General features: G+C 39.6%; 1 protein-coding gene across 1 annotated transcript in view; it reads left to right on the top strand.

Annotated features, from left to right (window-relative positions):
- pitpnc1b (phosphatidylinositol transfer protein cytoplasmic 1b) overlaps nucleotides 1-26,284 on the top strand; it is a 31,259-nt gene extending 4,975 nt beyond the window's left edge. The window contains exons 2-10 of the mRNA XM_055164119.1: nucleotides 168-316; nucleotides 1,856-1,944; nucleotides 2,532-2,539; nucleotides 2,640-2,711; nucleotides 7,804-7,896; nucleotides 17,284-17,439; nucleotides 21,078-21,141; nucleotides 21,279-21,356; nucleotides 25,518-26,284. Of these exons, the coding sequence (XP_055020094.1) occupies nucleotides 168-316; nucleotides 1,856-1,944; nucleotides 2,532-2,539; nucleotides 2,640-2,711; nucleotides 7,804-7,896; nucleotides 17,284-17,439; nucleotides 21,078-21,141; nucleotides 21,279-21,356; nucleotides 25,518-25,672 (864 nt within the window). The 3' untranslated portion in view covers nucleotides 25,673-26,284. The remainder of the gene's footprint in view (nucleotides 1-167; nucleotides 317-1,855; nucleotides 1,945-2,531; nucleotides 2,540-2,639; nucleotides 2,712-7,803; nucleotides 7,897-17,283; nucleotides 17,440-21,077; nucleotides 21,142-21,278; nucleotides 21,357-25,517) is intronic.
- The last annotated feature ends 1,575 nt before the right edge of the window (nucleotides 26,285-27,859 follow it).

The raw sequence follows: 27,859 nt of genomic DNA, 5'->3' as shown, positions 1-27,859 counted from the left end.
AATCCAATATGCCATGGAGTTATTGATGGAGCGTATTGGATTATCAAAAGTACTCTGGGTCTGAACTAAAGTGGTGCAGTGTGTTTGAGGCGTGTTTACATGTTGGACCAAACCTCAGCACCTCACAGTTTGTCAGTTGAACTATATCCTCTTGTCTCCTGCTGCAGTACCAGATCGGGCAGCTCTACATGATCAGTAAGCACTGCTGTGAGCAGAGTGGAGGAGGGGAGGGAGTGGAGGTGGTGAAGAATGAGCCTGAGGTGCACCCACAGTACGGCAACGGTCAGCTGACGGAGAAGAGGATCTACCTCAACAGGTAAAGCTCCACACGTGATTCTGCCTATCAACAGCATTTCTGCCCTCTCACTTCTGATTAGGCCTGTCACAATAATAGAATTGAAGTGACATATTGCTAAAGAAACAATAACAAACAATATACTGAAACTGATTTATGCCACTGACACAATAACCCTAAAGCAGGATTATCCCCCAAAACTATTCTCAGGCACAATATCATTTAAAAAACGAAACATGAGCTGCAATAAATAAATAGCAGAATGAAACACTTGTAATGAGTTTGTGTTTATAATGAGTCATAGAGGTCATTTATTCAACTATTTATTCAACCCTCTACAGCTCAAATCTTATGGTACAGAAGAATAAATGTTCATCACCAAAAATTATAGTTTCATATACCATTTTTTGAATGAGGAGTCAATATAGTAGCTAGACCTATAGGATCTGATGACTTTTGATCTTTGAGTTCTTATACGACTGACAGCCATAAACAGTTTCACCAGTAACACCCAGCTCAGTCCAAAGTCCAGTCCTCTGCCTGGGCACTTCCCAGCAGCAGCCACTCAACATGTGTGTTGTTGTTTTTTTAAGATAATTGGCAAAAAATAAAAAATAAAAAAACCTGCAGGAGCTTTGAGCATGTTCCTGAGTGTCAGGTGGGAAAAACATTGTTCCTCCTGTGGCTGCTGATTACAGAGTACAGTATGTGGGATGATGCTCCCCGCCAGTCTAAAGTATGCACTGTTCTCAAACTATACTTGAAACTCAAAAAAAAAAACATCAATTATAATACTTCTGGTTTAATGAACTCTCTGATATTTGTGGAGCAAATACTGGCATTGACACAAAGCTAACAAAGAAAAGATGATAGTCCTGTGCTAGTGCACAGAGAAATCTATTTTATAGTTTTGCCATTGGAACAATGAAAATAAATAAAAACACAACAACATTTGGAGGTAATTTGATCAAGTGCCGTTGTGGGTGTGGGGTTTCCCTGATATTCTCAGCTCTGTAGGGACTTCTATTACATTGGTATTAAACCTGTTTGGGCGGATTGTCAAAAAAAGGAAAAGGTTCATTTTCATGAGAAAGAATTATCCTAATAATAACCTTAACTGGAATTCAATAAGCTGCTAAAAACCCAAGGCCTAATCCTTAAATAAACTGTGCAGAAGTAAAGAAATGTCCCCACTGTGGAGGCTTGTCCTAATCTCTCATTGCTCTGGGACATTGGGCTCTCATTAGTAAAAATACATACGCACACACAAATACACACAACACACAAAAACACACAAATACACACAAAAACACAACCACACATTGAAGGGAAGTGAGAGCACAATGCATTTGCCTTCAATCATGTTCTGACATGTGACCTCCACGCTGCGCTAACAATTCATCACCACAGGTGTAATTGGGAATGAGTCATGCAGTCTGAGTGGCCTACAGGTAATCGAGCTATAAATGGCAGCAAAAGCACTTAGGACCTCTTTGTCAATGCTACTGTATAATCAGACATACTAACTGTAGCCGTACTAAGTGGGCCTCTCTGTTTCAGTAAACTGCCCGGATGGGCCAAAGCCTTTGTGCCGCGCTTCTTCTATGTGACAGAGAAGGCCTGGAACTTCTACCCCTACACAATCACAGGTACAACACACACATAACACACAATCACAGGTACAACACACACACACACACAACACACACACGTGTAACACACCACACAGGTACAACACACACATAACACACAATCACAGGTACAACACACACACACGTAGCACACCATCACAGGTACAACACACACGTGTAACACACCATCACAGGTATAACACACACACTCACACAAACCGCAGACAGTGTATTCGTCTAATGACTTGGTCAAATACATCAGAGTGAGACCGCTTTGCACACTTGACTGGGAGGCTGCTGCTTCAGGCTTGCATATTAACACTGCAGTACAGCGTAATTGATGCATTATGCAGTGTCAATAACACATGTCTCTGTGCATGTTTGTGCTTAACAGCCGCTGACGTTCACCTCATGCATGAGACACTGTACAACACCTGTTAGTGCAATCAAACATTTATCTGCATTCAGATGCCAGTCCCCAGTGTCCAAAGTGTGTTTGTAGTTTAGTAGAAGTCCTGTGTGCTCCTGCATGTGTGAGTAACTCCCTGTGTTTCTCCCTCTCCATATCGAACGCTCTGCTGCTGCTGCCGCTGCTGCTGCTGCAGAGTACTCGGTAAGTACCACACATCACTCACTGTACATGAATGCAGCCGTGCTATCAGTCAATCTAATCTGCCCTCAGCCCGCCGTTTAAACCCATTGTCACTCCTCAGGTATCATTCCTGCCCAAGTTCAGCATCCGCATTGAGACCCGATTTGAGAACAACAAAGGCGATAACCACAATGTGAGTATGACAGGACTGCTGCGTATAGTGACAGAGGAGCAGAGCAGAGAGGGAGGGGCCAGAGCACACGGGGACAAATCACAATTTTCTCTATGCTATGAAAAAGGGGAATGTTCATCAAGAGAAACAAGCAGAGAGCCAAATGTAGTATTGGCAAATCTATTAGGTAGACATGCAGCGTGCTGCTTACTGCTGCCACACCGCACTGAGCTGGGCCTGCCTCATTCAAAACAAGCATCACTGAGTGAGTGTCATCAAAACTCCTGTCCAAACATGTAACTGTGCTGAGGAAAATGTGGTCTGGCCTGTTTCATGTCAACAGATAACTCATGTTACATAAGTTTAGCCTAAAACAAGGCGCCATTATGAGGACTGATGACGTGTAGACAGCAGCATTCATACTCACAGCTGTGTGTGCAGGCAATGGACAATACAAACAACTGCTAGGTCACAACATTCTGCTGACCAATAATATTTAATACAGATGGGGGCAGCACATTTTTTCAATACTGTTAAAATGCAGATTTCTGCAGTAAAATAGTGAGATCTTTTCACTAATAGTCATGATCAGGTGCAATGAGAATACAATATAATCAATAGGTTGTGTTCATGTTCTAGTGAAGGGCAAGGCTCTATGGAACTCTAAGGAAGATTCACTGTTTTTGAGAGATTATAATATACTAATATAATATAACTTATGATCCACAAATGTTGAAACTTTTTATTTATTTGGGATTGGCACTGCAAAGTTGTCATATTAATCTTATGGCTTAAAGTCCTTTCAACTGACAACAGTGATGTCTTTGTGTTGAATAATGGCACCACATTCTGAGACTTGAACAATTATTTCACTTTTGTTTATTTATATTGACAGAAAAGACTTTGAACTTTGTGCCAGATCTTGTATAGGTTCAGTAATTACAGCAATATTAACCATAAAACACAGAAACAAATCAGCAATATGACAGCTAAATTCCACCATAAAACTCTAACCTGTCCTTCAGCGCCGTTCTAAACGATTGGCAGTCTGGGCTGTTGTGATGTTACGTGAACAGAACCTACTGGGAAATCAGGCTCTTGCCCCTCATCTGGGGCCACGACGTCATCACACTCAAGAATCTGAAAACCACCAATAGACTTACAATGATCTCTACCTCTTCTCCCTGACGTTTAATACTAGCAACTACTCAGAATATCTTGGTATATTTATCATAATTTTCCTATGTATTTGGCGTTATTTCTGCTTATACTGCATTTTTGTTCTTAAGGCAAAATGTATTCATGATAGCTTTGAGCCATGTTGGATCATTGTTACCTCATCAAAACATACCCGGAGTTTTGTTTTGCTTCATTTCTCATGTATGAGTAACCTTTTATTATTAGTCTGCCAACATTTCTGCTACACCTTGTGATGTCATGAAGCAGAACTTTTACTTTTTGTTCAGTAGAGATAGGAAATTCCGGGGCTGAAAGTACACAAATGATTCCAGTGAAGATGTACGGAGTTTAAAAACACTTTGGAGCCCTTACTGTATTATCACATGACATAACAAGGTGGAACAGTGTTTTTTCTGTTTAAGAGAACTTAAGTCTCTTTGCTTAAATTCATTGTTTTGGTGCAGCAATAGCTAAAAACTACATAGACCATGATCCTTCGCTCCATTACAGTGCAGACTACATGAAAAGTAATACAAATAATAAGAAAAATCATAACTTTTAAGCACATTTAAATCTTATTTCTTTGGTTTATTACAGAACAAGAGTCTTGTCAAGGAATTTTAAAAGGAAAAAGTTTTTTTTTCACAATTTTGTTAGAGTCTATAAAATATCGCAATAAAAATCGTACTGTGGGATGTATATGATGAAAAAAACGTATCGAGAGGTTTGAATATCGTTACATCCCTAATGATTTGTGTATTAAACATGTATAGGTATGTTTTTGAAGAAACAATATTAGAACATAGCCCGGAAAACAGTGTGATATGTGTCCTCATGTGAAACACTTTAGACAGCTGAAGTAGTTTAAAATGCATTATACAAATTAACATGAATTAAAATGAATAGAATGATCCAGACAGTAACAGCTCAGACGTTATTATTGTCCACATTGTAAAGAGCTAATGTAACATATTCGATAAGAGAGAGCAGGACCTTGGTGCAGTGAGAGACCGCCAGGTTATTTTCTCCCAGCCGCACTTTGTTAGTTTTCAATGAACCGTTGCAGCAGGGCATTACAACTAATACTAAACAAGGTCAAACAAAAGTGCTATGCTTGTGTGCCCTCCTCTCGCTCTCTCTCTCTCTACAGGAAAAGTGCAAACTACTCTTTTATTTCATAGTTTGGTTCATGCTTTAAAAGTGTATATAACACAGAGGCGTGTGGTCAGGGCAATCAAGGCAAGCAGTGGTTGACCAATAAAATCTAAAATCATCACGTGTCAAAAGTATAATTAAATAGTTTCAAATTATATCCAAATAATGTACCTTTTGTGTAGTAAGTGTGTTACATTAGAAATACATAGATAACAATAGTAATGAAAGCTCAGCTGTACAAATACGGTGAAGGAGTTGAAATAGCCCACAAACAGCCCTGTTTGTACAAAGAAAATGTCAAATATAGTCCAATACATACAAATATTAATAAACTATATGGACTAGGTCTCTTTAATTTGACTCCAAAATTGCTCAGTATACATGCAATTAATGGCAGTAAAATAAATATAATAATTTGCAATGTAGTTTTATGTAGTATGTTTTATGTTGCAATTATTATCAACTAAATATTGACATCCACCCCAAGCCCTATAAAAGTCAGCGCATGTTACTGATATAACAGGTTTTCATATTTTCTAATTACTTGTTTTGATGAGTCAGTTACTGTGGTAAATATTTATCATAGTTTTACACCAGTTAAGTGGCGGTTTGTAGAGTTTCAAAGAAAAGAACAATATGCAGGACTTCGCAGTGCGTTCTAAAATAGATCCCTCTAAGTCATTGGCTCTATCGGAATCTCCACTCTAGTCCCTAAAATCAATTACTGCACAGGCTACTCATTAGCGCCCTCTATAGTGCACTCATGATTCGGACACACAGCTCACTACTTTCAGGTCACGTGACTGGCATCTGAGTGAAAAAAGTCTGCTAAACTCCGATAAAAATTGATTTCTGTCATAAACAATGATCAGATTGGACTACATTATTTGCTCTGTGTCTGAAATGTGGAAATTATCGATCTATTAACAGCTGGAGCTAAGGTAAGCAGATAACCAGAACGCTTATAACGCTTTAATAATACCACAACGCTTTATTTAAGTGTTTTATTTCTAATCAGAATCAACAGAGCCATAAACCAGTGCTTTTATCTGCTTTTATTCAGTCGGGTTGTGTCCAGTTAAACACCTGTCGTTGTACTCCGTTGTTTTCCCGACTCTTGCAATGCATTGTGGTCTATATTGACTGGTCTACTTACCACCATGGATCAATGCCCAAAACTTTAAAAGATGCATTGTGGTAAATTTTGAGGGCACTACTTTTTCACCAACTGGACATTGGGACACCCCTAAAAATGACATGACCCCTAAATAGTGCACTAAGTAGGGAATAGTGTGGACAGTAGTTCGGACACAGCCCATTAACACCAAAAATTCCAACCAACCAAATACAAGGACAAATGCAAAGAAGGCATTTTTTCTGACACCGATTTAACAAAAAGGCATTGTCATCCATTTTTATTAGTCTCATAACTATAAAATTTAATTACTACTAAGTTAATAATCAGTAACTATAGGTTTTGGGCCTTGTTAGCGTTCTGGTTACAGTAACAGTAACAAATTACATGTTATTATGTTTTATTAATTACTGATGTATCTTGATATTTACCACATTTAAAGGGCCTATATTACACTATTTTTTTTTAAAATCTATATTATAATTAGGGGTGTAATGATTTCCAAGTCTCACGATACAATATTATCATGGTATGAACCTCACGGTACGATATTTATTGCGATATCGTGGGAAAGCTCACGAGTAGGGATGTAACAATATCAAAATTTCTTACAATATTTATGCTATATTTTCTCGATATACATCTCACGGTACGATATTTATTGCAATATTTTGTTGGAGGGTAACAAAACTGCTACTTTTTCCTCTTAAAACGCCTTGACAAGACTTGATCCAAAAAACTAAGACTTAAAAGTGCTTAGAACTGTTATTTCTTCTTGTAGTCTACATTGAAATGGAGCAAAGGATCATGGTCTATGTAGTTCCCTGCCTTTTTTTTTAGCTACTGCTGCACTGTAACTCTTCATTTAAGCAAAAAAACTTGTAATTCGATACACTGTGATGGTCCACGATATTATTGTGAGAACTTTGACCATAGGATATCACGATATTTTGTTTATTGTGACATCCATAATTATAATGTTATGTCCCAATCAAAAACATACCTGGAGTTGTGTTTTGTTTAACATATTTCGCACACGTTTAACAAGCAAATGCTGCATATTTAGGCTGCAGTGTGTTTTTAAACTCACCTTCACTAGAATCATTTGGATCATTTCAGTCCTGTAATTACTCATTTCTACTGAACAGATAAAATGTAGCTGTTAATTTTTAAGCTTAGGAAATGTAGACAGACTAATAATAAAGTGTTACGCAAACGTGTGAAGGAAACAAAACACAAATCCAGGTGTGTGTTTGAGGAGGTAACTTTCTAACATGGCTTAAAGCTCACAAGAGTAAATTTTGGGTAATATAGGAGCTTTAAAACAAAAAGCAATTCAAAAAGAAAGTAAAATGATAAACTTTAACGAATAAAAAATAGACAAAACAAGGCAAGTGTCTGAAATGAGCAGTAAAGCATCATATACACTATACTGCTACTATGTCCTTGTTGTCTCTCCTTTCTCTTCTCCTCTATGTGATTCGCTTGAGGGCCTGGGGGCGCGCTGTAGTCAGGATGTTATGGTGTGTGACCCCTCTTTCATACACAGTTACTCATCTTGTTGTGCTCCCCGTGAGTGACTGCAGAGTGTGAGGACTGTTTGCTCTGCTTGTACCGGCTGACCTACCTCCATCTGTGTTCTAGGTGTTTGGGGACAATCCCACCCCATCGGAGAACGTCGTTTTCCTGGACATCCTCAGCGACCCCATCCCCGACAGGCACTACAAAGAAGCAGAGGTAGGAATATACAGTACAGTGTTTTTTCCTCTTTTTTTTTTCTGCGCAAACACCACTTGGCTTGCCAGTGTTAACAAAAAGAAGTGTGTGCAGTAGTCATGTTAAGAGCCAAGGCAGTCTGTAGAATGAAAAATAAAAGGTCAGATATTAAGCTAAATTGACTCCTGTGAGCTTTAAATCATCATACCTGGAGTTGTGTTTCGTTTCATTCACATATTATTAGTCTTTCTACATCTCTAAAGCTCAAAATGCTCTGTTCCATCTTCTGTTTCCAACTTGAAAGCTACCACTACATGACAGCAGCTGCGTTTACCTTCAGTTCAGTAGAGACTGGTCTGAAATTGTCCAAATGATACTAGTGAAGGTGTGTGGAGTTTAAAAACACAGTGGAACACATCCTGTATTACAAGATAACATCATAAGGTGAAGTGTTTTCTGTTTGAGAGAAGAAAACAGCCTAAATATGCAGGATTTGTGTATTAAATGTGAGTGAATGAAACAAACAACATAATATTTAAAGGGCCAGTGTGGAATTTTGGACATAGGACCTCATTTCCTAGTGAGCCAGAGTGTTGGAGACGTGTGGATCCACTTTTTTTAAATATTCCATCCAGTCCTTGTATTTGCAGAGGTCGCTGGTGCTAGGCTAGTGCATGTCAATGGCCATAGTTATCCTGCTACTAAAAACTGTCTTACCCACTCCACAAAACACCCAAAGTAAATCTATTATCACGCCAGACTGTCGATGTAAATGTCTGTGTTGATAGAATACTGTTTGAAATAAAACTATCCTTGCATCGCATGAATCGTCGCATGTTGAGGAACTATTTTCTCAGCAGCAGTGGAATAAGATAGGAGCTAGGTGATATCAGTCTGGCAGTGCCAAGCTTTCTATCAGGAAGTACAACTCACTGCTGCTACTCAGATCATAAATCCTTCAAATGCAAGGTTGGTTTTATTTCTAACATTATTCTATCAACACAGACATTTACATCAACAGTCTGGCGTTGTAATTGTTTTGCTTCAGGTGTTTTGTGGAGTGGGTAAGACTGTTTTTAGTGGCAGGATAACTATGGCCATTGACATGCACCAGTGACCTCTGCAAATACAAGGACTGGATGAAATATTTTAAAAAATGTCTCCACACGTCTCCAACACTCTGGCTCACTAGGAAATGAGGTTCTATGTCCAAAATTCCGGACTGTCCCTTTAAGGAAACTGTTCATTATATTATTATTTCTCTATTTCAGTTTAATTCTGCAGCCTAATGATTAAACAGTATTTTCAAACAATCGATTAATCACCCGTAAGTGTTAAATAAGGGGGAAAAAAAGACTGCGTTCAGACTTGCACACACCTTACATAAAGATTTTGACTAATGCCTGGAGCAAATGTCTGGAACTACACCGGGACTAAACCAGGATTACCAGAACTAAAGCGAGACTACCATCAAGACTAAAGTGTGACCAAATCAGGACCAAAACAGGACCAGAGAGTAGCACAAGTGTCTGTTTACGGCACCTCCAGTAGAAATCCCTTGTTTGAAGCTCTCACATGAGGAGCAGAGGTGTCACCTGGATTTCACAGTACACACTTGTGGTTCTGCAGTTACTGTTTGCTTTAAGCGACGACACTGAGCAAGAGGCAGCATGTCCCCAAACAGCTCAAAGTTGTTTGCTTACGTATTTAAGACTATAAATCCATATTTGACTTTCACATTATCCAAAACTGTTTCATAAAAAGGATCTGCCCTTTGGCTATGGCGCTGTGAGAAAATATTGCAATTTTTTTATTTGATGATGCCGTTAAAGTCAGAAACAGTGTAGTTGCAATACTTAATTCTGGTTCAAAGTCCATTATGTCACTATATACATAAAAGATTAGTTGCGATTAACCAGTTTAAGCCCTAATTATAATTTTACAGCACATTTTAAATGATGTACAAATTGTGTGTACAGACTGAGCTCTATATATATGTACATTTGACATTTCTTACTTTTATTACTTGGTGATGTACATCTCATTAGTTTAGAGCAACATAAATAGATCATAAACTAAAGCCACTCGTCTGGCTGCCTCGTGTTTTTGCCTTAATAGTTTACCAATTACACAGTGACTGGACATATTTCTACACAGTACTCTAACTGTACTAGTGGAAGTAGAAGTAGTACTAGTTACTGTGGTCATAGTAGTAGTAGCAGCAGTAGCTGCTGTGTAGTAGTAGTTGCTGTAGTACTAGTAGAACTAGTTTGTGTAGTAGTACTTGCTGTAGTACTAATAGTAGTAGTAGCAGCAGTAGTAATAGTAGCTGCTGTAGTAGTAGTAGTAGTAGTTGCTGCTGTAGTAATATGAGTAGTAGTTGCTGCTGTAGTAGTAGTAGCTGCTGTGTAGTACTAGTTTGTGTAGTAGTAGTTCCTGTAGTACTAGTTTGTGTAGAGTAGTTGCTGTAAGTACGAGTAGAACTAGTTTGTGTAGTAATAGTTGCTGTAGTAGTAGTAGTAGTAGTTGCTGCTGTAGTAATAGTAGTAGTAGTTCCTGCTGTAGTAATAGTAGTAGTAGTTGCTGTGTAGTACTAGTTTGTGTAGTAGTACTAGTTTGTTAGTAGTAGTAGTAGTAGTAGTAGTAGTAGTAGTAGTAGTAGTAGTAGTAGTAGTAGTAGTAGTAGTAGTTGCTGTAGTAGTAGTAGTGGTTGCTTAGTAATATTAGTAATAGTAGTAGTAATATTAGTAGTAGTAGTAGCAGTAGCTGCTGTGTAGTAGTAGTAGTACTAGTTTGTGTAGTAGTAATTGCTGTAGTAGTAGTAGTTGCTGTAGTATTAGTAGTAGTTTTAAAACCCAAATAATTCAGATGTAGATCAAATCCATTCCAAAACTATTATATGTGATTTCCTTTTTCAGAATCAATATTTGTTCAAATCTGGTATTTTTCTAGCCGCACCAAGGACACAACAGTTTGCAGTGAAACAAAAGGCAAATAATTCTTAATGAGAGGGAAATCCCACGTGAAACACAGCCTTTTATTCCCATGACGTGCGGCAGTGAACGGCGCCTTATCTTCTGCTCAGAATTGAAAGCAAACAGACACTTTAATCTCAAGTAGCGCGATGATCAAATATGGAGTGAGAACCATTTGAGCGGTCACAGGATTGTACACACTGTAGTACTGCCGACTCAGCACCTCTGTAAATATGTATGTAGGCTGACCATCTCAAATAGTCATGCAAGCGAGACGGTTTGTGCTATGAGGTGAGCACTGTTACTTCAAAACTGTATTGCGTTATTTATTACTGTTACTGTCATTTCAAAGTAATTTGTTACATTACAATAATACTGCATTTCAAATTTAAGACATTACACGACTACTGCAGCGCTTTAACTTACTCTCACTAAAATAACTGTCGCTGATCGTCAAATAACAATCAAAAAGCAAAGATGCAGGACTTTCGGTATACGGACTAAACCAGTACAAAACCAGGACTGAACCGAGGACTGAACCGAGGACTGAACCGAGGACTGAACCAGAGCTGACCCGGGACTGAACCAGGACTGAACCAGGTCTGAACCAGTACAACAACAGGAATGAACTAGGACTGAACCGAGGACTAAGCCAGGTCAAACAAGGACTAAACCCGAGCTGAACCAGGTCTAAACCATAACTGAACCAGGACTAAACCAGAGCTGAACCAGGACTGAACCAGGACTAAACCAGAACTGAACCAGGACTGAACCAGGTCAAACCAGGACTAAATCAGAGCTGAACCAGGTCTAAACCATAACTGAACCAGGACTAAACCAGAGCTGAACCAGGACTGAACCAGAACTGAACCAGAACTGAACCAGGACTGAACCAGGACTAAACCAGGACTGAACCAGGACTGAACCAGGTCAAACCAGGACTAAATCAGAGCTGAACCAGGTCTAAACCATAACTGAACCAGGACTAAACCAGGACTAAACCAGATCTGAACCAGGACTAAACCAGGAGTAAACCAGGATTAAAACAGGCCTAAACCAGGCCTAAACCAAGACTAGACGAGGACCAAACCAGGACTAATCTTGGAGCAGGGTGTCCGCAAAGTGCGACTGGGCTGCAATTAGCCCCGTGCGGCATGGAGCTCTGAGTCGGTCCTTTCGCCTGCGGTCACCTGACGGTCTACATGGGCGCACCTCCGTGTCCGTCCCGACATTCAGAATCGTAACTTTGGCGTTTCACCACTGCTGATATTGTGGTGATTTTAGCGAATTTGTATGAAGAAAAACGAAAAACCCACCACTTCTATCCAGTTTGTACCGAGTAAAATATTATCTTTTATTCCCTGTAACGCCTTATTTTACTGCGTTACAGCAAAAAGCAATGTATTACAGTAATTTGTTACTTTTATAACTCATTACTCCCAACACTGAAAGTGAGACAGGCAAGAGAAATGTAATCTTCTAAATAAAGACTGCTATAGAATTGTAAGATTAATCGCAACTGAATCGAAATCACAATTTGAATGGACACAGAAGGCTGTAATTAATAATTTCCTCCACAAACAACAAAATATTCTGTCTTATTCTGCATAAAAACTCCTAACCCTGTGGTATTTTTTTATGTCTGTATAACTATGCCCTGAAATGTGATTCTTCTATTAGTTAATTTGAGGCATTTTGTTAATTCTTGTGGCTGTGTTTAAAATGTGAACTTTGAACACTGTCCTATTATAAAAACACAAATTCTAAATCTAATCTAGTCTAATTGCAACACTGCTCAGAAATCATAATTACACATTTTTCCCCAAATCATTCAGCCCTGGCTAAAACACAGTCTGGAATAGCAATAGGTCTCATGGGGGGAGCTGTTCCGAGAAGACGAATTCTGTTATATCCAGAAACTGATAAATATGATGAAGTTCTGTTCTATCCTATATTACAGTCAGTATACCCCAAAAGTGTTAATTATACATGAGGGAAAGTCAATTAAAGCCGCAAGCGGCGTCGAACGGCCCTCGCCCGCCGCGCCCGCGAACGCCGCGCCCGCGAACGCCGTGCCCGCAAATAGTGTGCCCCGCCAACACCATACCGTAAACGCCGTGTCCGCAAACTCTGTGCCTGCAAATGGCAAAATGACATAGTGCGCCTTTAGATGTTCTTTGCACCCCCTACTGGCCAACCTTGAAAAAATTCCCATGTCAGCAATATATGTTTTTTTCTTCTAGTCATTAATAGAATTTAATTCCCAAATTTGGTGCAGATCCGACAATGTTGATGTTTCATGTCTATGGTAGGGGGCGCTATAGTGTTTTTTTCATATGTTTTATAGTGTATTATATTCAGACTGAGATCACACATTAGTGATTCAAATTTCAACACGATCGGACTAAGTCTGTGCGAACAGGAGCAAATAATGTCACCTTGAAATTCGCCAAAACTTTGACCAAATTTTGCAGCTTCGCCGCACGTAAACCGTGACAGTTATCAAAAAAAATCAGCTAACTTTAGATGTTCCACTTCTCTAGATGATGTACGGTGATTTTCAGCCCTGTGGGTGAAGCGCCTTCAGAGGAGTTCGTTCAAACGCAACGTGAACGAAAATGCGGACTCAAATTTCAATCCAAGATGGCCGCCTTCTGGTTTGTCAGGGGGCGTGGCCATAATAACATTTTTTTGTTTGTCTTGACATGACGAATGTGTGTACCGAATTTCATGGCTCTATGACAAAGTTGACCGGGGACGTCTCCCATAGGCGCCAAATTTTTGAGTCTTTGCGCCCCTGCTGGCCAACAGTGAAAATGGTATCATGTCCATAATATAATTTTTTGCTCGTAATCATGCATAGAATTTAATTCCCAAATTTGGTGCAGATCTGACAATGTTGACGTTTCATGTCTATGGTAGGGGGCGCTATAGTGTTCACTTTTCATATGTTTTATAGTGTATTATATTCAGACTGAGATCACACATTAGTGATTCAAATTTCAACACGATCGGACTAAGTCTGTGAACAGGAGCAAATAATGTCACCTTGAAATTAGGCAAAATTTTGACCAAATTTTGCGGCTTCGCCGCACGTAAACCGTGACAGTTATCAAAAAAAATCAGCTAACTTTAGATGTTCCACTTGTCTAGATGATGTACGGTGATTTTCAGGCCTGTGGGTGAAGCGCCTTCAGAGGAGTTCGTTCAAACGCAACGTCAGCGAAAACGCGGACTCAAATTTCAATCCAAGATGGCCGCCTTCTGGTTTGTCAGGGGGCGTGGCCATAATAACATTTTTTGTTTGTCTTGACATGACGAATGTGTGTACCGAATTTCGTGGCTCTACGACAAAGTTGACGTCGGGACGTCTCCCATAGGCGCAATGTATTTTGACTTTTCGAGGTGGCGCTGTGTCGCCATTTTTTTATGCCCGTGCACGAAACCTATATTTTATCGAATTTTTCGCCACTTCTGAATTTTGGGCAAAGTTTGGTGAGTTTTTGAACGTGTTTAGGGGGTCAAATTAGGGTTTAAAGAGCATAATAAAAATAATAATAATAATTCGAGCAAAAACAATATATCCGAAAACATTAGAACAACATATTATACATTTTTTGAAAGCTCTCGACCTTCCCCACGTCACCGTGGGGTCATTGGTGAGTGACGGGCGCGTCTGGACCATCTCGTCGGGGTCACCCCCGCCTCCATTGACTTCCATTCATTTTAGCAGTAGTAAATATGAGCCAGGCCTTGGGCGTGGGTTACTGGGATACTGCTGTTCGTGCCGGGGGCGACCGTGGACATAGTTGCATGTCGTCTTGTCGCATTCGGACATGCGCACGTCCCTTCCCATTCGCTCCGCTGAGCGGAAGCAATAGGCCCTACGCCCTGTCGGGCTCGGGCCTAATGAACACTAAATTTTAAGAAGACTGGAAAAGAAAGTGGTTTGAAGACTGCAGTGCCGAGGAATGGATTCTCTCAATTAAGAGTATGAGGAGATTTTGATATTTGGTGTTACATTTTATAGTCACATATTTGTCATGAACCTCAACTAGGACAGTTACAGGCATGTTCGAGCACATTTATGATGGATTGCTATAATATTGTCATCAGGATAATTAAAAAATGTCCAGAGGAGATTGAGTGGATATTAATGAAGGAATGCCATCTTAATTGCTTTTATCAAGTATTTCATAATCGCTACTGTTCTATAACATATTTGTAACCAGGAAATAATTACTGTGTTTTTCAGACTATAAGTCACTCGGAGTGTAAGTCGTACCAGCCAAAAATGCATAATGAAGAAGAAATAAACATATATACGACGCACTTTTTGGGGGAAATTTATTTCATCTTGAAAGTCAAGTTAAAGCAAAAACAATAGAACAGAGAACAACAGGTTGAATAGGCGTCTGGTATGTTAACGTAACATATGAACAGTTCTTCAGAGAACTATAGCATAAACAACAGAACAGAACAAGTTTACCAAACTCTCCATCTCACTTCAAATCAGTAAATCCTTTGAATTCTTGATCTTCAGTGTCACTTCTGAGCAACTCCGCAACCTCCACCACTTCCTCTTCTGTGTAGCTGTCGTCCGACTCAGCATCACTTCCAGCTAGAATTATTCCGGCCTTTCTGAATTCCGACAGGATGGTTTCGGTTGTTACTGAAGTCCAGGATTTGTCAATCCATCCAGTGACTTGACAGAAAGTTGCAGGGTGCACCCTCCCAGTCGCCGTGAAGCTGTGTTTTCCATCGCCGCTTTCCACCAGTCCCTTACAAGTTTCTCACTCACTCCAAACTTTCTTTCTGCTGCTTGATTACCGATTTTTGGCTGAATATTTCACTACTTGCAGCAAGACAACGACTTTTTCTGCAGGAGACATGTACAGTAGATCCAAGTGACAGTGGTACAGGAGTAATAGGAGCAGCAGATACTGACACACCACCCTAGAGCGCTCTCTCGCGGCTGTCAGCATGAACATTTTCATATATAAGTCGCACCGGAGTATAAGTCGCAGGACCACCCAAACCATGAAAAAAAAGTGCGGTATGTTTTTTTCTAGATAAGACCATAGCTTCCATAGCGAGGTGACTAGGGATGTGCCAACTAGGGGTGGGCGATATATCGATATTTTAAATATATCGAGATAGTTTTTAAACTCGATATGAATTCTGACATATCGTATATATCGATATAATGCTTATATTCAATTCTGATTTCGTCGTTTCGCTTGTTTACCTTCTCTCTCGTCGCCCGCGCGCCCTCGCCTCCCTGATTTTGTTCGCTCGTGTCTCCTTCACTCCTCACTGTCGCCGTGAACGCTGAAAGTTGGTGCCAGTGAAAAGCTTCTAGCGCCACGAACCTTTTCCACCATTTACAGACAAAACCACCAGCAGCACATCCTCATAATCCACCGAGTCGCGTCCTTTAGCCCGAAAGAAGCTAAACGAGCTGAGCTGCATGAGAAGTGCGCTGTTTATGCAAATGAGCCATGTAAAATGTAAACACACGTGCGCAAAACTGCATTAAACACATTATTATCGCAAATGGGCTGATGTGGCTCTATAGTCATTATACTTTATATATTGTAAAGTTTAGCAATGTAAAGTTTATTTATGCAGAAGATTTTAATTAATAATCTGCTGCAGTGTAACTTGTACAATAGCGTTTGGAAACGTTTGATTTGATCTGCAGTGGATTGTGGGATTAAACCTCAGAGCTCCTTACTGCTGGATAGAAACATGGATCTATTGAAATAAGGAACATTATGAGCTTCTTCTCCTAAATGAGCTCATGGTTCTGGTTCTGGTCTGGATAACAGAGTTAATGCAAAGAAGAGCTTGTGTTGAGTTGTTTTATTTATGAATGAAAAGGAGGAAATATATATAATTTCTTTTATTTTCCAGTTAAATTATTATTTATGTAATTAGGGTTTTTTGTAATCTTAAATGTTCCTATATGAACTGCTGACCTCTTACACTTCAATTTAAAAAAAAAGACCTTGTGGAATTTGGCAGATTTGTTTTTGCAGTTTTCAGTTTTAGGGGGTTATTTTTTCTTGAACATATATCGAGATATATATCGTATATCGAGATATAGCAAAATATATCGAGATATATTTTTTGATCCAGCCCTAGCACCAATCCTGCTTTTTCAGTTCCGATACTGATTCCAATACTATAGCTTTAAATATCTGCAGGTACCTGATATTAAGAGATACCAAAACAGCATTTATTTCCTTTAAACATAAGACAAAACTGATCCAAATGTGTTACATAGCTGTTATTTATTTCTCAAATAACAACAGAACGGCTTTGGTTGCCATGGTATCCGCACGTAAAATAGGGGTTGCAGGGATTAAAAGGATATGATAATGATGATCTGATATTATTTACCTCATTGTGTTTGTGTTGTGGTGTGCAGGACTTGAGTCGGTGGCAGTCGAGTAAAACGGGCCGAGGTCCTCTGGAGAAGGGCTGGGTGGAGGAAAACCAGCCCATCATGTGCTCCTACAAACGGGTCCAATGCAGCTTCGAGGTCTACGGCTTCCAGACCAAGACGGAAGAGTTCATCCACAGAGTAAGGCCCAGCAACAACACTGCAAGAGACACAGCACATACACTACCGGTCAAAAGTTTTAGAACACCACATTTTTTTCAGTTTTTTACTGTTTACTGCTGACTAAAACGTTCTAAACTTTTGGTTGGCAGATATAACAGCTGAACAGACTCGTGGCATTTTTTTTTACAATAGAAATCAAATATTCTTCAGAAAGTTCTTCCCAAGTCTGTTGCAGAAGTTCCCATAAATGTTTAAATTTATGAGAACTTAAATTTAAATTTGACTCTTCTGTCCAGTTCATCCCAAACCATCTCGATGGGGTTTAAGTCTGGAGACTGGGCTGGACACTCCAAGTTTTCAAGCTCACCATCTTGTTCTTTTTCCTGAGGTAGTTTTGGCAGAGCTTGGACTTGTGTTTTGTTCTTTTATCTTTTTTCTTATCTTTTTTTTTTATCCTCTGGCTGTTCAGTTCTTACCTTTGTACCATTTCAAGCTCTTCATTGGGCTTGCACGACTTGAATTGCAATAAATAACTGGAAAAATTAGGGTGTTATAAAACTTTTGACCGGTAGTGTATATACAGTCACAAAATAAAACCTACACATACAAAAACGTTTGTTATGTCTCTTACATCTTTCCTCAGAGTCCTCAGAGTTAGTTTTTAGTTACTGGTTTCTGTTCTAGATCATGGTGTTAAAAGTGGGGCCGACGGGTCAAATTAAGCTCTACAGGGGGGCTATTTTAGCCCATGGGGGAGTGCAGAGATTTGTAAGTATCTATTTAGAGGAGATGACAGGGAGCCCATACCAGTTTATCTCTCTAAAAAGCACAATACGTGTGACACTTTGACACTTCTATTATAAATTTGGACCCACTGTTCTAGATACAAGAGCAAAAACAATAATTACACTGAATTTGAATGAGACACAAAAACATAAAATGGATTGATGCACTATGTAACTTTTAGGGTAGCTGTTATTGCTTTGCAGAGATGGGGACTTGCAAGTCGTGACTTGGACTCGAGTCAGACTTGAGTCACTATTTTTAGGACTTGAGACTTGACTTGATAAAATGGACTAAGACTTGGGACTTGACTCAGACTTGAGGTCTGTGACTTGAGAAGCACTTTTAAATCTGAATTCTCTCTGTTCTGACTGTAATGATTCTCACTAAGATCTTGTCAAGACATTTAAAAAGGTAAGATTTGCATTTCTACTACTCTATAAATACTCATATATAAATATACTATGATTATTTAAGTATAATTTTGTTTAAAATTCATACAAATTGCAAAAATCTACGTTATATTTGGTACTTTGGTTTAAAGACTCAAAATGATTTGAAGCTCAAAGCAGACAACTTATACTTGACTTATGGGCCAGTGACTCGAGACGCGACTTGAACTTCGCTGTATTTGACTTGAGACTTGATTTGGACTTGAGGTCAAAGACTTGAGACTTACTTGAGCCTTGCAAAACGACGACTTGGCCCCACCTCTGTTGCTTTGCCTGGAATGTTCCATAGTACAGCATTAAACTCGTCTATCTCTATGAAGACAAGCAGGTGACACAACCAGGCTTAGTGAAAGGTGAGATCTGGGAGAGGCGAGCCCGCACACACTGACAATGTATGATTTTCATGGTAATAAAAATGTATGTAATTTAAAAAAGCTTAAATATATATGCTTCATAGTATACTGTGAAACATTCCAGGCAAGACGATAACATCTTCATGGAGACAAGCAAGTGGTGTAAGAGTTACATAGTGCACCTTTAAAATGCACGCCTAACAGTCAAACTTGTAAGTGTGAAAATATTACATGGATTAGATCTAAAATGTATCAGCACTGAGAATTTTCAATAGGAAATCCTTTGTGCTTTGGTGAAACTTATCAGGGCTGTTTGGTTTTCCTTGGCCTGATAAAAAGCAGCGGCCTCACAGAACCTCTGCACCAGCGTTTACCTTCTCGTCTTACACCTTGAGCTGCGACGAGGAGACAGTCTGTTCTTTAGAAAACATCCACTGAGCACATCTGCAGAGACATGGCGCTCGGGCAGGTGCTGCAAAGCCTCCAGTCAAAGAACGAGATGATGAAAAACGAAAAGCACCAGAAGCAATCATCTTTCCGTTGCGCAATGTAGTAAACCTGGTTTGCTCTTGTGTGATACGTTATCAGCGCTTAAGTGTGTGAGTGTACTCTTATACATTTCACATAACCTCCTTTGGTTTGGTAATAGTGTGGGGAATAATAGAAAGCAATCTTTTATAAGACAGCAAGATTAATGATAATGAAATCACAATGAGAATTTGAATGGTCGCAAATCACAAGGGTTATTTAGGTAATGTCCTCTCCAGAGAAATGCATATTCAGTTACCAGGGATTCTTCTTATGCATTAAGGTTTTAAAAAATAATTACACGCAGAAACTAATCATTACTAAACAGAGTACTGAAACTAACACATAAATCTGCATAGTTTTAGTATAGTCTTGGTCTTCATAAGAACTAGAATGAGATTATGAGTTGAAAAGCACATTAGCTATTACTTAAAAATAGACACAACCACAGCTTCTTCAGAATTTGATACAATACATGATGAAGGGTGTGCAAAAATATCAGAATATCGCTATATCATATCGTTTAATGTGATAATACCGTATCAATATCAGGGACTGCTGTATCGATATATTGCCAAGGATATTATTTGGCATATTTTACTCCATAATTTTGTTACAGAGCTACAGTTTTGTTGCTTGTTTGGAGGAAGGAAACTCGTTTATGCAACACATTTGACCTTTTCACTGTTTTGATGAGTAAAATGGGTGTGTTTCATATTAATTTTGCACAAGCAGTGGTTTAACAAAGACTTTTAGTGTCACATTTAGCCATTATTTTTTATTGAACCATATGTAATCGATTTGAAATACATCATATTGAACCGAAAGTGCACTGTATCGAGAAATATATTGTATTATGGCCTATGTATTGAGGTATGTATCGTATCGGCAACTTCTTAATGATACCCTGCCTTATACACCAGTGGTCCCTAACCTTTTTTGCGCCATGGACCAGTTTTATATTAAGACAATGTTTCACAGACGGGAGGGGTTTGTGGGTGTATGGGAGAAGGTGCGGTGCGGAGTCTGGTGGTATAGTTAAGTCCTGGCTAAATCCTGTTTTAGTCCTGGTTTTAGACTTGTTTTAGACTTGTTTTAGACCTGTTTCAGATCTGTATTAGACCTGTATTAGACCTGGTTTAGACCTGGTTTAGACCTGGTTTAGTGGTGAAACCCGCGCAACATACAGGAGGGGTCACGGTCCGCGCTTTCACGCTTTTGGGGACCCCTGTTATACACGATACATGTCTCACGATACCATCACATTTTTAATAACCAAATACATTTTAACAACAATATTTCTTTTCTTTTTTTAACTAGTATGCATAGAAGCTGCTATGCCTGTAGTCTCTTCAAAAATCCTGAAATACATGGGATTCTTCTATTAGTTCAGCAGTTAAAGAATTTGTCTTTTTTTTATTGTTAATCTTCCTGGATGTTAAAAAATAAAAAAAAATTAAATAAAATATAAATGAAATTGCAAAAATGTTAAATATTTTAGTCCTACTTTTGTCAAACATATTTATTTTATTTATTTCAGAACATAAAGGACATTCTCTTGCTCGGACATCGACAAGCGGTGGCCTGGATCGACGAATGGCACGGTGCGTCTAAACTGTATACTGTATAATGAACATGGGTAAAAAACTATTGGAGGACAGTTTATTTAGAGGTTTACCCTTGATGCTATTGTTGCCATGTGTGAACAAACTCACATGTTTTGTTGCTGTCTTTCCCACAGGACTCACTCTGGAGCAGGTGCGGGAGTACGAGCGCATCATGCAAGAGAAGACCAACTGCAAAGTCAAAAGTAACACAGGTAAGGTGCGGCCATGTGAGCTGCGGGGAGGAGGGGGAAAAGGGGAAATTGGGGGCGGAGGGGAGCACTGCTGGATATGAAACGCTGAGAGCAGATAGAGCGAAAAGGTGGAGGTGAAACAGTTTGCAGTAATTATTCACACATTTAATTTTAGCATCTGCCAGAGAACACACGCGATTACAGAGAGAAAAACCTAATCCCACTCAAATCTTTCAATAATATCCCAAACGCAGATCCATTTTCTCCACCACTGTAGTGTTTGTATTAATAATGCCAACATGCACGAGGAGAGGCTGCTAACTACTCCCCGTGCCGTGCACTACAAGTACCCAGATGGCTGCTGTGCTTCTCAGAGAGGCGGAGCAGTCAGGAGGCTCTCAGCTCCAGAGCACAGGACACAGACTAAGGCTGCCTTCTCACTTGTAAATGGTTAATAAATGCTAAATGGTAACGTTTATATGGCCCCTATCTACCTCCAAGGCACTCAAAGCGTTTTATCACCTGAACCACTCACCCATTCAAGCACACACACACACCACTGTGCTCAGGCGCCAGGGTGAGGTGGGAAAAATGTCTTGCCCGACTACGCAACAACAGTAATCATCTGTTGGAGTTGGAATTGTACCTCCAGCCTGTGGGTGTGTGGAAATGACCGCTCTACTAACAAGGTTTATGACAAGAATGGGATTTGAACCACTGTCCTTCAGATCACAAGACAAGCATTCAAACTGAGATACTATTTTGTTTTAGTGCTACAGTTTAAGCCCATTTTACAATACAGGAAATGCTCCACTGTTTTTTGAAACTCCATACACTGAAATCATTTGGATAGCTTCAGGCTCTGGAATTGCCAATCTCTACTAAACAAAAGATAAAAGGCAGCTGTAACTTGAAAACAACCACTTAATTACAAGGTGGAAAGTATTTTGAGCTTTGGAGGTGTAAACAGACTAAAATAAACCAGGGTTACTCAAACATGTGTGAATGAAACAGCATTATAACATGTCTTAAAGCTCACAAGAGTCAATTTTGTGTTACGTTGGACCTTTAAGAAATTGGATTCTGTTCAGAGTAGTAGAGTTCACATTGTAAGCAACTAAGGATGTAATAATAGCCGATGTATTGTGATATTATATCGTTAAAAGTCTCACAATAATATCGTGGGCTGTCACAATATATCGAATTAGAAGTTCCTTTGCTTAAATGCATGGTTTTATAGTAGCAACAACTTATAAACATAGAGAACTACATATCCCATGATCCATTTTAGTGCAGACAACATGAAGAAATATGTTTTTACTTAAATTCTTGGGATTATGATGGAAATAATTCACACTAAAATCTTGCCAAGGTATTTTAAAGGCAAAAAAGTGTCCTATTTACATCCAAAATATCGCAATAAATATCGTACCGTGAGATGCATATCGTGATAATATCGTACTGATAGATTTGGATATCGTTACATCCCTATAGGTAACTACAAAAACATTTTCTCGTGCAGGTAGAACTACATTTTGACGGGGTACGTTGTTGTTTGCAGATGACATTCAATCATCTAAATAATTGTGCTCTTTGCTGTTTAGTAATAGCACCAATTCAAATGACAACTTCAATTTGATAGTGATATATCGACCAGCCTTAGAACAGAGCCAGAGGGACAGAGACAGATGGACAGACGGACAGATGCAGCAGTAGAAGAGAGTGTATACCGTCTCTGCAATGCTCTGATAAACTGGAGCTACCTGCTGAACTTCCCCATCTCCAGCCTCCTCTACATTAAGGAACAGCCATTGCAGCACTTAGCCGCAAATGTCAGCCCTAGTGGGGGTCTGAGAGGGGCATATGTAGGGGAAAGGGAGGAGGGGGGGTACTGTGTGTGCCTGTTTGGTCACCCTGCCCCCTGCTGGTTAGTCTGGTGAACCTCGGGTGGATGTAAGAGATATCAAAGGTACAATTCTGCGTTTGGCCTGTGCTCCCTCTCCCTCTGTGTGTGATGATGAGAGGCATCAGGCTGCAACAAATCTGCAGTCATTGCTCAACCTGCTGCTGCTCACTGCACCTCTGACCCCCTGCTGGACAAACTCTGACACTGCACGCACCGACACAGCCAGTAGAAAGGTTGTTTACTTGGCACAGTATGGAAGTACATGGATGGAGTACCTATAGAGAGGCCAATGGAGGACAAGTTTGTGATGGGAATAGCAACGTCAGTATTAAAGTGTATATGCCAGGTCTTCATGTTTTTTCTGATTATTACGTGGTTAGTAAAGAAAGTACCTGTGGTAAATACTACGGGTGTAACGATATCCAAGTCTCACGATACGATATTGTCACGCTATGAACTTCATGGTACGATATTTACTGTAATATCGTATGAAAGCTCACAATAAGGTTGGGAGGCTCGCGATATTATGATATTATGCATAATAACAAGACTGACATTATAAAATGCTTTGACCAGTCATTTGGTACAACATTTACTGTCATATTCTAGGGATGTAACAATATCCAAGTCTTACTGTACAATATTATCACGATATTCATATTTATTGTGATATTTTGAAGAGGCTAATAATTAAAGATGAGACACTTTTTTGCTTTTAAAATACCTTGACAAGATATTGGTTATTATTTATGGATATTATTTATGTTATAATCCCAAGAATTCAAGTAAAAAACATATTTATTCATGTTGTCTGCACTGAAATGAATCATGGGATATGTCGTTTTCTATGTTTATAAACTGTTGCTACTATAAAATCATGCATTTAAGCAAAGGAACTTGTGATTCGATATATTGTGCCAGCCCACGATATCATTGTGAGACTTTTAACAATACGATATCACCATATTTCGGTATCCCTAGTAAATACGTATCAGTTTTACAAAAACTGAGAACAAATTTACAAAAATACACAAAGTAGTGGTGAGTTCTAAAATGTAATATCTCTACCCATGTTATCATTCAACACAGGAAATTCATCCCAAATGCACAAAGAAGGCATTAGTTTGGCATTAGTCTGGCAGTTTAAACCTTCATTTAACAAAATAAAGATGCTGTCATTAATTTTTATGAGTCTAACCATAACTATTGGACCTTTTTAACGTTACGCTCGTTAAAAGTAATTGAACTACCTCTACGTGTGTCATATCTGCTGTCCATGTCCAACAAGGAAATAAAATAGTACATTTCGAAGATATATTTTTTAGCTAAAATCTTAACTATAAAAAGATGTTGTTGTTTTAGTGAAGTGAGTCATATAATTGGCCATAATATGCAGTTTAAAAGTAAATGTAAGTGCATGCTTCAGTGATCATGGGTATACCCTCATGGACAGAAAGCCAAACAGTGTAATCCCTGTGCTTTTCCACTCGGTGCCCCTCTCCCTTTTGTCCCTCCGTTACCTCTATTGGTTTGTTCTTTTATGTAGCATGTAATTCATCCAAACCTCATTGTCCTTCAAAGTCCATTTGCCTTCCTCTTGTGTCATGTGAAAGACATTTGTGTCAGAGAATGGGAAGGATGTCATTAGAGCTCAAAGGTAAAAGGTATCATCAAAGAAACATGTCTTTGTCATTGGATTCATGTCTTTATCTCTCTCTCTCCCCCTCCCGTACTCTTTCTCTTCCTCTATTTCTCTCTCTCCGCCTTTCCCTACCCCGCTGTCTCTCTGACCCTCTCCTTCTCTCTCTTCCCCTCCCTCTGTCACCCCCTGTGTGTCCCCATCTACCTCATCTCTCTCTCCTCTCTTTCTCTCCCTCTCCTGGTCCGCTACATCTCTCTACCTCTTTTCTATCTCTCTCTCAACCACCACCCCCACCCCCTTTCTCTCTCCCTGTCCTTCACTCTCTGCCCCCTTTCTCTCTGGTTACCCTGTTCTATTTCTCTCTGTCCCTGTTCCTTGCTCCCTTACTTTCTCTCCCTCTGTCTCACTTCCTCCCTCTCTCCCACATCCTTTCTCTGCCTCCCCCTTCTTCTCACTTCCTCTCTCTCTCTCACCCCCTCTTCCCTCTCTATCCCTCCACCCCCTCTCTCTCGCTCCATCACCCTCTCTGTTTCTGTCTCTCTCTTCCGCTACCCCCCTCTCTCTCCCATTATCCCCTTCTCTCCCCAATTACCCTCTCTCTTTCTCCCTCTACCCCGTCTCTAATCTCTCCCAGGCCCCCCGCAAGCCTCTCGCCCCACGTTCTCTCGCTCCATCTCAGTGACGGACGAGCTTTCACTGAAGAAGATGGGAGTGCCGACCGCAGTCATGCCTGACTCCGCCCCCTCAACGCCGCACGGCCACGGTCGCCTCAACTCTACACCTGAATGAGTCTCCTACAGCGCAAGGACACCTATAGAAGACACTGGACAATTCGATACTGTGACTATCTTGGTTTTCTACGCTAAAAATCTCTTCAAAAATGGTCACGTCAGTTACTTTTTCCCCATACACATATACACTGATACTGGTCAGCTAAAACTGCATACTTTTAGTACTTTTACAAGACAAATGGGTCTGGAATTTCAGATGGCCGTGATTGACAAACATGGCAGCAAACAAAAGGATGAGATGGATTTCAGCAGAATGAATAAGCAAAGCACTAAACTCTTATATATCTGAGGTTAAAGAGCTATTTATTTTGTTTTAAATTATGCAATATTTTTAAAGTTACCATCTGTAAGTTTATTTGTTTTGTTTTTACCCGTAGCTGGATGTTAAGCTCGGCTAATGGAGACTCTAATAATAAGCTAAACGAAACTCCGCCAATGCAGCCAGGTGTTTAATGGTCTCGAATTAGGGCAGAGGCTGGTGATGTCACAGGCCTCCTCAAATCTATTGGCCATTGGAAGCAGCACACACATAGATTTGGCCATTTCTGGACCACACATCTGCAAATGAACATAGTTAGCACTAAAATGGTAAAAAAAATAAAAATAATAACTCGAAACAGCAGACAATGCCATTAAAAACCCATAGAGTAGTAATGTTGATTTAGTGTTTAGTTGCACTTTAATTTGCCAACAAAATGATATTACGTTGAAACAAACATATCATTACCATTTTTGCCACATCATCCGCCTATATTCAAAATGGTATTAGGGATGGGCATTCGATTAAATTTTCTTAATCAATCGTTGGGAGAATTAACGATTGATTTTCAATTAATCATTAACGTTTTTATATTCAAAATTGTCATCATTATTACTACTATTACCAATCTGCATAAATAAACTCAACTTTACAACATATAAACCATAACCACTATAGAGCCACATCCGCCCATTTGAAATTATGATGTGTTAAATGCAGTTTTGTGCACATTTGTTTACAGAAACTAAACTTAAACCTCATGGCTAATTTGCATAAAATACGAGTGCTGATAAAAATAGCTCTCTCCCTGTGCGCTGATGCGGTCCAGCTTCTGTCTGACTAAAGGACACGACTCAGTGGAATATGAGTGTTCTTTCTGTTACAGAGGGATGATGATGTTGATGGTGAGTCTGTTCCGTGTGTGTGGGGGCAGGTTTAGCGCAGCTCTTTATTTAACAGTCATTTCCCTCACTTTTTTTATTTTGGCTACTGTTGTGATGAAAAGACTGAAAAGTGTTTGTTTTTCTGATGCATGGGCATTCAACTTTATGTGGTAGTAAACAGGATACTGCATTTACATGCACCATGACGAAACCGGAATACTCAAAAAAACCCGTTCATAACCGGGACACTCATGTGCATGTAAACGCACTCACTGAGTGGTACAGTGATCTCCAAGGAGGAGCTAGAGCTGAAACATGGCCACATCTCCAGTGTTTGCGCTGTCAGACGCAGCCTCGTCTCCTTACGCTAAGCGACGCACAGTAACCTACATTCAGTTTGTCGATTAAACATGAACATGATCGACAAAATTTTTAATGATAAATTATCGATTAGACGACTAATCATGCCCGTCCCTAAATGGTATGAATCATATTATTTTATTATTCTTATGTAAATGATCTAAACGCTGTTCATTGATTCAACTGTAACACATGTTAAGCTGTTGCCTTCAAAGAACCTCCCAGAGTCCTCAGTATTCACCCGTTTTGAACTCACTTTTGTTGTCAGCTCCGAGGTGACCACCAGCAGTGCTTCACAGCCCCCGAGCGAGCAGCATGCAGCCCCCTACAGACAGATGCATAAGGGGTTTAATAGAGTGGATCTAATGAGAGCGAGGGAAGAGGAGAGGAGAGGAGGGAGGGGGAGCAGTCGATGCCATAGATCTGCAGACCCTCTCCACCTCGGCCGATAGGTCAAAACCAGGTGTATTGACAAATCCCACTGAGGCGTTGTATTGGCTGCATGATCGTGGAGCTCAGAGACTCAAATGGGTCCGCCCTGGGCTAAACTTCAATTATTATTCAATGACACGACCATTATCTGCTAAACAGATGTAAATACTGTGTTTTTATACAGTGTGGAAATAGCAATGTAAATAGTGGAATAAATCAAATATGGTGGAAGCAGTTTTTTTTTTTTTTT

This window comes from Boleophthalmus pectinirostris, unplaced genomic scaffold, assembly GCF_026225935.1.
Source record: "Boleophthalmus pectinirostris isolate CB_2022bp ecotype Guang Dong unplaced genomic scaffold, ASM2622593v1 HiC_scaffold_6, whole genome shotgun sequence".
Lineage (NCBI taxonomy): Eukaryota > Metazoa > Chordata > Actinopteri > Gobiiformes > Gobiidae > Boleophthalmus > Boleophthalmus pectinirostris.
This window is presented reverse-complemented; position numbering and strand designations above follow the sequence as displayed.